We start from the raw sequence: 12,319 nt of genomic DNA, 5'->3' as shown, positions 1-12,319 counted from the left end.
TATGTCTGGTTTCTGCACTATTTATCATTTTAATTTTTGAGGTTGACATCAGCATTTATTTTAATTGATATGATGTCAATAAAGGAAAATAAGCAAATGAGATCTGGCTACCCAGAGTTTGCCATGTTGGACAACATTCAGCACCTGATTAAAATGAAAAACTAAAACAGCAAGGATGCAATTTAAATACGTGTTGAATGTCCACAGAATGTGATTGGACAACCGCTGTAGCTCTGATTCAAAGTCCACTCAGGTAGTGACATAACAGGTCTGATGCAGCAGCTTCAGCTCTTCTTTCTGTGACTGGATTCACTCAGGTTGACAGTTGAATCATTTTTGCTGTCAACAGATCTTCATCTTGGTGTGTTGTATCGGTGGCCTGTGTTTGGGGCTGTGTGAGCGCAGACTCAGGGTCAGTTTACCATCCCCCCAGACCTGAGCTGCTACAGCAGTGATGTTGAAAGCCGGAGCTGATCACGGATCAGCCTCTGAGCGAAGTCACCATTTCCATCTGGGCGCAGGTTGACAGCTCGCCTTGCCCTGCCCCCACCCTGTTACCTAGAGGCCCGGCTTGTGGCGGGTGTAATATTCTGATTGGCTGCTGTGCGCGATGTGGGCGGACCGAGGGGCGTGGCCTGGAGTATTGTGATCTCACAATCAGCTGTTTTGTACGTTCTACATTCTGATCCGAGGATCAGCTGGAGGCAGCAATAAACAGAAGAAAATCTGCAGCGGAAAAAATAGAGGAGAGGAGGAAGAAGGAAAAAAAAGCTGCAGATGTTATGATATGAAAACATCAGTGTAACATTTTTACACGAAGCCCCTTCTTCTAAGAAGAAAGCCTTTTATTTTTGTATAATGGTGTTTTAACTACCTCACATAAAGGCTATCTAAAGCTATGCTTTAAGAGTTGTCGTTTCTACTGTGTGTGAGATCTCGTTTACAACTTGAATAACACTGCAAAGGCAGGTAAGCTGTTCTTTATTTCTTTAAACCTAACACTTGGTGTGTTTTGTATCCAACTGTGTCTTAAAGAGGTATCAAACTGCATCTTTGACACTGAACCTGCCGCATTCCTTATGTGTTGAGGGCATCCACGGAAAATATCTGTCATCATGAAATCATAGATCATACATCATTACCGAACTGCATCGCTTTGTCTGTCACTGACTCCTTTCACAGGCTATTTCTGACTGCTTTGTGTTATCATATGTAATGACCTATTACTAGGTCACGATTAGATAGACTGAAAGCAGCATAGCTGCCCAAACCGAACAGCTTAATTAGGTGGTTTCGACGACCTATATTTCCTAAAATGACACCAATCTGTTCAGCTATATAGGATGCCAGCAGTTGTCCTGCAAATTGCACCAAATGCTGATGTGGAGTCGATGGCGGATGTTGATGTTTTTGTGGCGGGCGGTGGACCTTTGAGGCTATTTTTGTTGCATATATAGTACCTCATATTATCCAGAGAAAACCCTCTTTACTGCATTACCAGCAGCACATCCAGTCGATGTGTTTCGTGCAGTGTCGCTGAGGGAGAATTGTCATTGCTTTGACCCTTCAGCTGTAGAGCTTACACGGATAATTCATGTTTAACCTGGATACACTGCGCTGAAAGTCGTGTCTACTCTCGCCTGTCGACGATCTGATCGTGTTGTTTCATATCTCTAAATTGCTTTTAAAATAACCCAAGCTATTTGTATATATTTGAAATGTAAACACTGCTGTTGCTGTGAGCAGCTTTTTTTTCTTGAGAGCTCCAGACGATAACCATCGACAATAGCAGCCATTCACATATGGATTGTTTTCGGCATAGTGTTGCAAAATGCAAATAAGAAATGAAAAGCCACATAGAGTGCAAATGCACGGTCATAAGATCCAGTATTTGTTGCTATGTTGGCTGTTCAGACCTTTTTTTTTCCTCCGGTCGCAAAACAGGCTGGAGCCTCTTCGTCAGCGTCAGTGACGTGCCGTAACGTCACAGGCGTCTTGTTTTTATTTCGGGTCCCTCCCACCCCTCTCCTCTGCTCTCCTCTCCTCTGCTTTCCTCCTCCTGTTTTTTTTTTTTTTTAAAGATCAGTGTCAAAAGACAGATCCTTAACACGAAACCTTTTGTACTTCAGTATGGGCACTTGCGACTATAAACTGTAAAATAAAGCCCGACTTGCTCTCTATTAAACCTCTGAGAATCAGAATATTGTGCTCTGCAGCACAGTGTTTGCCATATCTTCTTGTATTTTACGTTTAATCTAGTAAAATATATTGCCCCCTTTTTCCTTGAGCTCTGTTAGATTTTGTGTTGTTAGTATGTAATCAGAAAATTCTATAAGTGAGCCTGACATAACATAAAACGTTTGAACGAACAACAAAGCATTATGTAAGACAATGAAACCTTAAAAGGGGCAATAACATCATGAGAAAGAGGAGTAAATGTGAAAAATGTGCAAATGTCCGTCTGTACAGGTGGGTTTTGAAAGGCGTTTTGAACTGAGGAACTGACAGCTTTTCTGATTAACAGTAATTGAATAAGGGGTTAAAAGTTCTAAGATGCAGAGCAGAGGCAGACCATGTAGAGATTCAAGAGTAGTCAAGAAAATCTTACATTGAATTTGGTATTGAATGCACTGCAGTAATGTGTTAATGGATAATGGTAATGAGTCACCCCAGATGGCTAAATTCCACCTGCTGTACCAGGTCATATCTTACAAAGGCCTCCTAAAACAACACACAGACATATTGCATCATACTAATAAAAACTGTGTAAGGGAAAGACTGATCAAGAAATTATGCAAGCAGGACAAGAGATAAGCTCACTATACTTATCTTTTTTGCTTTCTCCCATGTAAGATATTTAACATCTACCAACATTCACCTCTGTTAATGGGTACATTTGATAATGCTTGCACAAAAAGAACTTTCATCTCCAGGATATAGGTCATATCAGTGTCATGTCAGTTGTATTTGTACTCTTTTGGTCATATCAGCAGCTAAATTTGCAGCAGTCAGATAGCCCTGAATTGGCCTGTACAATCACCAAACTGATAAAAAAGAATAGTTTTATCAAGGAAGTGCTGCATGTAGTCTGGTGTGTGTCTGTCATGTGGTCGTCTGTCCCACCTTATGCAAAGCAACCCTTAGGCCGTCTCACAAAAATGTTGTTTATCTCAATTTATTTGTCACAGTCTCATGACTTAAGTTTCCGTTAGTCCAAGAATGCATTAAGTCTCAGTGTTGAGTGTCAGCATTGGTGGTAACTTCTTCTCCAAAATCTGCAAAATACAACAACCATTATGTAGCGGACTGAATACAGTTTGGAGAGCGTGATCTAGAAAGTAAGTCAGGATGAATTCAGACAGCCTAGAGCATTAGAGGGCCTCCTATCCAGTGGGATCATTCTGAATTTAAGGAAAAGGCTTCACCCCTTTTTAACTTTTTGCCCCACTTTCTCTCTCACTTCATTTTATTTCAAGCACACACCCGTGCAAGCACTCCTTAGCGAGTTTGTTAAAACTATAAATCTCAGGAGCATTTAGTGTAGGATTACTAATAAGTTTTCTCCTTTATGTTCCTGGTCACCGTGATGATTCCCCAAATAAGGACAGAAAGTGTTGGCTTCCCAACAAGCATCCATGCATATCTCCTTCTAAGTCTCCATTTATAAATCCCCGTCACTCACACTCTGTTTCACCTCATTCCACATGCATTCATTGCTACAACCCTTCTTGATTTACCCTTTTTTAGTGAAATAGTTGAGTATCAGCATTACCCGTTGGAGTACGTGAGACTTTCAGAGCAAGATCAGAAAATCGAGAATCAGAATCAGAATCAGAATTTAAACCTCTACAACTTTGAAACTAATGTGAATGGATGCAAATATAAACACATTTGGGGATAAATCTGTGTAACCTGGAGGCGAGGAGGCATTTTAAAGTGTGTCAGCAGGTTGTAGAGGTGTTGGCAGCGGTGTTTGCACTCTGTGAACTCTCTGTAATTCTTTTTTGTGCACTCGCATACCTAAAGTTTACAAAACTCAGCCTTTGAACATACAGAGGTTTGTTCTGTAAGCTATGACTGCTCAAACATCTGGTTAAGGTTACATCATCATGTTCACATTTAGGTCAGACACTTGTCTTTCGCCTAAGCACCCTTTGTCACAATTTGCCCGTCTGTCTTTGCATTTTAAAATGTGCACACTCACTCTGGTTTTGGGAGAAGGTCAGATCCGTTAACTTCCTCCTCCTCTTCATCTCCGGCCTGTCCATCTGTCCTGAGACCATGCTGATTGGTTCTCTTTATCTAATGGGGGAGGGGAGTGTCGTCATTGTCCACTGGCTTCTCTGCATTCTCATGAACTTCTTTTGCCATTAAACACTCTTTCTTCAGTCCCAGTTATTACCACGTACTGTAGCCCAATGATTTAATGCCCCAAACTGTAGCTCAGAGTGGCTGTACATATTTTACAGTACAGGTCAATGTTGCATCATCCAGTTAAAGTCTTTTCTTTCTTAAAATTTATTTGTCATTTTTGTCAGTATTATCACGCTGTATGTGCTCAGCTGTCTGACCATTGAATCAGCTCAAAATTGCATCATCATGGAGTTATAAAGCTGCTGAAATCTATATTTTTATATTAACAATGGATTTACTATGTCCATATGAGTCAGGTTGCTTCACTTGACACTGCAGTTTTAGTCAGCTCTTACTTCCTGATATATATATATATATATATATATATATATATATATATATATATATATATATATATATATATTTAAATTCACTCTAACCACTCATGCCAGCATCACTTCAAGATGGAACCAGCGGCAGTTAGTGGCTATTAGCTTTGACACTTATCTGCAAAGCACCAAATTACAAGCTAATAAAATGATCTACTGTCTTGTGAACATAGTTGAATCTTTTAAAACACAAGTCTATGATAAGATTTCTTGATAATCTAATCTACATTATTATCCAGCAATTTTGTGTGGACTAAAATAGCTTCTGTTTTCAATATCACATTGTGTCCATCAGTCATTACAATACAAGTTTGAGTTTAGACCAAATAATTGCTCTAAATCGTTGTAATCTGTCCTTAAATAAGGCTGAGGTCTTTCAACACACACTGCCCACTCCACTCCAAGTAATTGGAAATTAACCTTATAAGTTGCTTCTCTTTTTAGGTGTTTTTTTAAAGAAAAAGTGTGTTGACTGTTCTGCACCTTTTGTTTTTGATTACAACTAATCACCTATTTTTTTCTCTCTCCCTCTCCCTCTCCCCAGGCCTTTGCTCCAAACCAAGTGAAACCTTAAATTTGCACTATCGAAGCCTGTCTACTCCTGTTCCTCAAAACCAAGATCCAGCAAGGGGCTTCAAGTGAGAGAGAAAAAAGATACTCGACAAAAAAAAGCAGCATAAAACAGCAACAAGCGATATATATATATATATATATAAATATAAATATACAAACAAGAAATTCAAAAAGGCAGCTACAGCTTTTTCTTTGTGGACAAAAAGCACCAGAGTCATCAACACTTGACAAAACAAAGCAGCCATGTTTCAGCGTCTTAGCAACCTGTTGTTTGGAGAGGTGGAAGAGGTGGCCGCTGAGCTGAAGGGACCCAACCCATGTGTGACGGAGGCGGATGAGGAAGGATGGATGCTCGTCAACCTGCCTGGTGAGTCAAAGAGGACTGGTGTGTCGTTTTACAGCCACACCAAACTGGGAAGTAGTCATAATTGTGTGTTGTATGTGTTGAGAAATATCTGCATTCTCTCCTGCATGTCTGTGATACTGACCTAGCCGTATAGGTGTAGTAGTAATGATGGGGATGATGGGGTGGGGTGAAGAATCAGTCAGGGCGTGGCGCAACTGCACTGGTGCACATCCAAAATGCGGCCGTGCCAAAGATGTTGTCCACCAAATGATGGAGACACATAATTATCTGTGAACATGCTGTGCATCTCCTCCGCTTTGTTTATGATCTCAATCATGACAAAGACAATTACTGAAAATTTGCTTTCCAAACAACATAACATGAAAATACCTCTCAGCAAAGTCAAGGCAATTATGTCACTGACATAATCACAACCTTAGAGGGTCAACACAACTAATGATGTGACTCTTTTATGTTTTGTGTTTCCTTACCCCCTCTTCTTCCCTTCCTTCAATTTTTTAAACACCCCTACATTCCCCACACTGGTATGTGTGCGCGTGCGTATGTGATCCCTTTAAAATTACCCCCTTTGACCCGCATGGCTTTTTGAAAAATCTGCCACATTCTCATAATTTTTGCAACATCCCCTTCCCGTCTGACACATCTGTCTTTATTGGCCGTCCCATCCCCGATCTCATCTCTGCCATGCGCTCAGAAGAATCTGACTGCATGATGCAGGTAGAGGATGAGACGGGAACCCCACCGACTGCACAATCATCCCCAGACAGTAACCAATGTAACGATCAAGACACACACACAAGGACTGAATGCCCGGCCCTCGTTCCCCACCCGCCTCACAAGCGTCGTAGGACACATAAAGGTCGGGCACGGGGGGCAGCAGCAACATCGTCAGACCCCCTGTCTTGTCCTAGCACTAGTCCGTCAGACTTGGGTGCCACTACACCCGTGACCCTGCCAAGACGGGCCAGACTGTCCACGCCCTCCTCCACCCCGTCAATGTCCCCAGGCTCTGGGAGCGAGTTTGGGGGCAGTGGGGGTAGCAGTAGGGCAGGCTCAGAGAGAGGCTGCATGGATGAGAGCTGGTTTGTCACCCCTCCCCCCTGTTTCACTGCAGAGGGAGCCACAGCGGAGGCCAGCCCGATGGAAGACCTGCTCATAGAGCACCCCAGCATGTCCGTGTACGTCTCCCCAAACAACCTGTCCATGGTGTCCAACAGCAACCTGTCTGTGGTGGGAGAGGAGAGCATTGTCAGCCTGACAGGCAGCGTGAGGTGAGAAATATTTATACATGCATACACTTGACCTTCACCTGTTTTGTCAGCATCATCATAGCTATCTAGAAACCTACTACACTGCAAAAACTCAAAATCTTACCAAGTGTATTTGTCTTATTTTGAGTCAAAATGTCTCATCCCACTTGATTTAAGATAAATTCATTGAACAAGTGACATTTCAGCAAGATGGAGGGACTTGTTTTCAGACAACGCATCTAAAATCTTGAAATTACTTTGTTTTAACCCTCGTGTCGTCCTGTTGGTCAAATTGACCTGTTTTAGAGTCTGAAAATCTGGGGGAAAAATAATAAATTTCACAGTGAAAACTTCCACATTTTCAAAATTTGGGGGGAAATTTTTGAACATTTTTTGATGGAAAAAAAGAAATGTTAAAAAAATGTTTCTTAAGAACATTCGAAAAAAAATCAACCAAAATCCAGCGAAATTCGCTGGATTTTGGTTGATTTTTTCCGAATGTTCTTAAAGAAAATATTAGAAATTTTACTTATATATATGTAATCACTAGATATTTTTAGAATTTTTTGGGCAGATTTTTATTCATTTTTTTAAAAAATATAAAATTTTTATGTCTTGCCAATTTTTTTTTTTAAATATGTAACTTTTAAGGCAAATTTTGAAGCCAATTTCTTAAGGCAAATTTTTTACATATTTGGGGAATTTTTTTGCAGAATTTTTGGATTTTTTTCAGACAAAACAACAATATTTTTTGGTGCCTTAAATGAAGACAACAGGAGGGTTAAGACACCTAAGCTCGACAGTCCTGGTAAAAAAATAGCTTAAAATAAGTTTTCCAACTAATTTTAAGATCTCAATATTCTAAACATCATATCTTATTTCAAGAAATATTACCAAGCCATTTTTCACTTGTTCTATTGGCAGATTTTTTCACTTATTTCAAGGTAAACGTTCTTTGAAATAAGTTTTTTTTGTCTTGTCTTGAGAGGGGCATTTTTTTTACAGTGTATGTTTGTCTCTCCCCTTGCAGCAGAGTGGCCGAGCCAGCCGCTGCCCCCGCTACTCGCAGCACTACTATGCCCACCAGGGTGACCCGTGGAGCAGCTGCCCAGGCTGGAGCTCTGGCCAAGGTCACCCAAGTGGCCAGAGTCCAGCGTAGCAAAGCCCGCATCGAGCGGCGCCATCTGGGCCGCAACCGCATCCAACGCCAAAACCGCACCAGGGAGCAGGTTCCCCGCCACGCAGCTCACGCCAGAAACACCTTCCTCCACCAGCCCAGCAAGCGTAACTTCTGCCACTAAACTCCCCAGCAACAGGGGGCATTGTTTACTCTGCGGGCATTAGTAGTGCATAGTCAACCCAAGGCACACATGATTAAATATATTCACCTGCGGCATATTTGCTTTCATCTCTGTCCATTATATCCCATTACACTCAGTTACCTGTAGACCAGTTGCTTTTTTGTTTTGGTTTAGTCACGAATCGACTCCACCTGGTAGTTTGATGCCCCACTCTGCTGTTACGAACCAAGCCCTCTGAGTAGATCTGTGTAGACATCTATTATTCTCATTCTCCATTGCAGTATCCAAACAAGAAAAAAAAGTCTTCAAAATATTTATACAGGTTGTACGTAGTAATAATAATGTCTGAAAAACAACAAAAAGTTGAGTACTATTAATTTTCTGTCCTATCTTAGTAGATTTTCTCCTTTCTTGCACTCTCCCTCAAGGCATGTTTTTTTAAAACTTAATTCACCCTTTAAATCTCCATTTTATTTTGTTGATTTTGGAGATAATAAATTGAACATGAAGTGGTCAAATGTACTTCACCCTGACTGGAGAAACAGTCTTTTTGGTGGAAACAATGCAAGACAGGGACAAGTTAAGCCTAAGCAGGTTTACAGCAAAAACAGCTCATCATGTCTTCAAAGCTTAATATTAAAGGGGATTTAATGAAATTATAATTTTATCTTTGTTCAGAAGAGGAGGAAGAAAGTACCGTGTGTGTGATAAGAGCGAGTCACGTCAAGGAAGCATGACACAACAAGTTTCACCAGAGGAAACTACAGTTGTGAGACTCTTCTCTTCTTACTTTGTGAAGGTTAAGAGCAAGTAGAAGATGGTGAGAGTATGAGCAAAGCAGACTAAAGAGTTAAAGAAATAACATGATGAATTAGAACCAGATAGTATGTGGTTAATGGGAAATGGTCATAGGAAAGTGTAACATAACCCTCTAAGCAGCCTGTGAATGTGTTTTCCAGAATCTAACACCGAACTTCATCAGAGAGCATTTAGAATATAAAGAATTTTTGCTATCATGAAGGTAGATGTTATGGACACTGATAATATCACTGTCAAGGATTAAGAAGGCAGTGAAACGATGCAGGGCTTGCTACTGGGTTACAGGGTATGGCAGGTTATGGTAAGTGCAGAGCGGTATCGATGGACACTCTTTATTTTGTTTTGTTAAATAGATTTTTGCTCATTTTATCTTTACATTACTTTTACAGCCTCCCTTTGCATTTCTCCACCAAAAGAGAAAATCAATTCTGTCCCCCATCAGACGAAGAGAAAGTACACGTTTGACTTTCAAAGTCAACAGAATCTCCCTGTGGATCACAAACAGCATGATGATCGTTAATTGCGTGGTCTGTAAACTCAAGTAATGCGCCCGGCACACACCAGTCATTCTTATCCATAGTGTGTGCTGTGATCTTCCGTTATCCATGTGAACACCAAAAAAGTGGGACCTATTTGTATATCAGTCCCTTTTACGTAACAAAAAAGTCTCACAACTGTTAGGAGAAGGGGGAACAAACATTTCCTTAAAGCCTAACGACAAACATCTTCCCCCACATTCAACACTTTGAACAACTATCATCTTGCTCATGGACGTGCAACACATCGCTGACATCTGCTCCGTTATTGTCTGTCTCTTTCTTGTTAGCACATCCAGCTCTAACAGTGTCCACTAGCTTACTGATATGTATTCAACAACAATAGTAAACAATGGTGCTGAAGTGTATACTAATGTTTGTAAATTATTTGAGACATGGATGTAAGTTTGCACTGTCATACATTATTGTGACTCAACGTTTTAGCGGTGTGCAGTGTGCTTGTTTGTTTTTTTTTCTTCCTGTTTTTCTTTTGTGATTTTTTTTTCTTTTTCTTTTTGATCCAGATTGTGTGTGAGAAGGTGTACTGACACGTTAAAATGATAGAAACTCTTTAAAAAAAACATGAATATCGGTCATTTTTTTCTCTTGTAAATATTACAAAACAATTTATAATGCTCCTTTAGATGTCAAAGCCTCTCAGGACTTAAGTCCACAACATTGTGTCCAGTGGGACTGATGAGAATCCACTCTCTGCCTCACCTCTGTGCTCATTTTCAAACCAAGAGGGCATTTCAGTGGCCAAAAGTGGTGCCTGTGCCCCAACTTCACAAAAACAGCACGAGACTCAGAGTTGACGTGCCATAGGCAAACACTGCCCTCCGGAGGGTCCACTCAGTGCAGCACTCGCTGTATGACTGCTGATGAGGATACAGTACAATGATGTGTTTTAAATGCGTATGCACTGGTGTGTTCAAAAGATAGACTGAGAGTCTCTGAGTTTATTTTTGATTGTTTGGAAAACAATCAACGTCTTGTCTTGTTTTGATCAACTAAAGAAGTAAGACACGTTAATTTTCCTTGAATACTACATGCTTTTCATTTCTGCCATTAATCCCACAAATGACTATGTTTTGTTCAAAATATGTTAATTTATCATATAATTCTGATTATTATCTTTTTTGTTTTGTTTTAAAGATAACTATGTTGTATCCCATCTATTCCTCTAGTGTAGGGAATGTGTCTGAGGTGATGATGGTGCACACACACATAAACACATGGCGATCTCTGTTTAATCTTCCACACTCTCCAGGGGTTTACAATTCTGACTAACCGTCCCTGGGGTGCAGTATTTTTGCTTGCCTGTTATTTAAAAAAAAAAAAGGGAGCAAAAACAGGGTAATGATGAGAGTTTACAGGTGAATGTGGATGTGTGTGTGTGTGTGAGTGTGTGTTCAAAATCACCACAGATACCTCTGACGCTGCAAAACCTGTTTTCCTCGTCTTTGTTTCTTTCCTTTCTCACTGGTGTCATGTGAAAAGGAAATGTGTTTTCAGTATGTTACGTGTGATTATCGAATGGTGTGGTTTTAAAAGTGGAAGTCATCCAAAATTGGGAAGAGGGAGTGGTCACCCAATGTGTCGAGCCTGATATGATGTAAGAGATGTGGGCGGGGACCGAATGAGGCAGGAGACAAATAGTTTATATATTAAAAAAAAAAAAGAAAGGAAATGTATTATAAAAATACAATAGAAAATGCTTGTATTTTCCCATATAGCTATTAGAAAAGTTGTTCAACAATAGGATGTTTTAAATGAAAAGCGTTGAATGTCTGGGGAGTTTCATATGTTTTATGTTGTGCCCTGAAATGATGGCAGCTTATAAAACACTTGGGGTTTCGCCCATGTTACATCTCAATTAGTACAGCCCTCCCCCCATAAAATGAAATATATAGACATAAAATTTGGTGTATCTGATATCTATGGTGATTGTGCCTTTCACTATTTCTGCATGGTTTTTGTGACGTACTGATTTTCCATCCCAACGGTGGACAGTCATCCACTGACAGGCAAGACCTATGCAAAAATCAACGGATGGGTTGTCCAGCATCCATTAAGAAAACACAGGTACCCGCCAAAAAAAACGACAATAACAACAACAATAAATACTCAGGTTAACACCTGAATCTTGTGTCATTATTTTCATGAACACAATGTGATCTAACACCAACACTGGAAAAGCTCATACATTCAAACTGGTACTTTGAATGATCAGCAAGTAAGATTTCAGTGTTAAAATATTTGTGATGCAGCAGAACAGACTTCATCAATGTTATTATATATTATTATGACTTTATAATATTCCAGTAATATTTAAGCAGGGTTTAAATGTTGAAAGAGGGGCTAATGTGAAAAAAATTACAAACATTTGGGTAGTAAAATCTACTACGCCACTTGTTCTGGGTGGGATTTGTGACATTTTAAAGTCAATACAGCTGCTAAATTCATATAGTGCAGCCAAAGGTACCTTTTAAAGATGCATTAAAGTAGCCGTATGATGTACTTAAGTAAAATACTGGTACCTTGTACTGTACAGTAGCCTACTTGAACATCTGCTTTTGCCTACACTGCAGGCAATAAACTGTTTATATGTGAAACCATACAGTTTGCAAAACAGGAAGAGGTGAGCCTACATGAGGTGGTCAGAGAGGTGTGGTGATGTAGCATAAAAACAGTTTGTGGACTAAATCTGGTCAGGATTCACAACATGGAC

At 40.1% G+C, this 12,319-nt stretch overlaps 1 protein-coding gene across 3 annotated transcripts; it reads left to right on the top strand.

Moving 5' to 3' along the window:
• The first annotated feature begins 644 nt into the window (after positions 1-644).
• On the top strand, positions 645-11,724 carry LOC110948593 (tumor protein p53-inducible nuclear protein 2). 3 transcript variants are annotated; one of them, XM_022190190.2, is made up of 4 exons: positions 645-969; positions 5,287-5,682; positions 6,380-6,953; positions 7,963-11,724. In XM_022190190.2, the coding sequence occupies exons 2-4, from the start codon at positions 5,559-5,561 to the stop codon at positions 8,231-8,233; spliced, it is 969 nt and encodes a 322-aa protein (XP_022045882.1). In that variant the 5' UTR covers positions 645-969; positions 5,287-5,558; the 3' UTR covers positions 8,234-11,724. The 3 variants fall into 3 exon arrangements, with proteins under 3 accessions (XP_022045882.1, XP_022045881.1, XP_022045883.1); XM_022190189.2 differs by having other exon boundaries at positions 6,377-6,953; XM_022190191.2 differs by having other exon boundaries at positions 657-969; positions 6,797-6,953.
• Positions 11,725-12,319: the final 595 nt, after the last annotated feature.

This window comes from Acanthochromis polyacanthus, chromosome 6 (genome assembly GCF_021347895.1).
Source record: "Acanthochromis polyacanthus isolate Apoly-LR-REF ecotype Palm Island chromosome 6, KAUST_Apoly_ChrSc, whole genome shotgun sequence".
Lineage (NCBI taxonomy): Eukaryota > Metazoa > Chordata > Actinopteri > Pomacentridae > Acanthochromis > Acanthochromis polyacanthus.
This window is presented reverse-complemented; position numbering and strand designations above follow the sequence as displayed.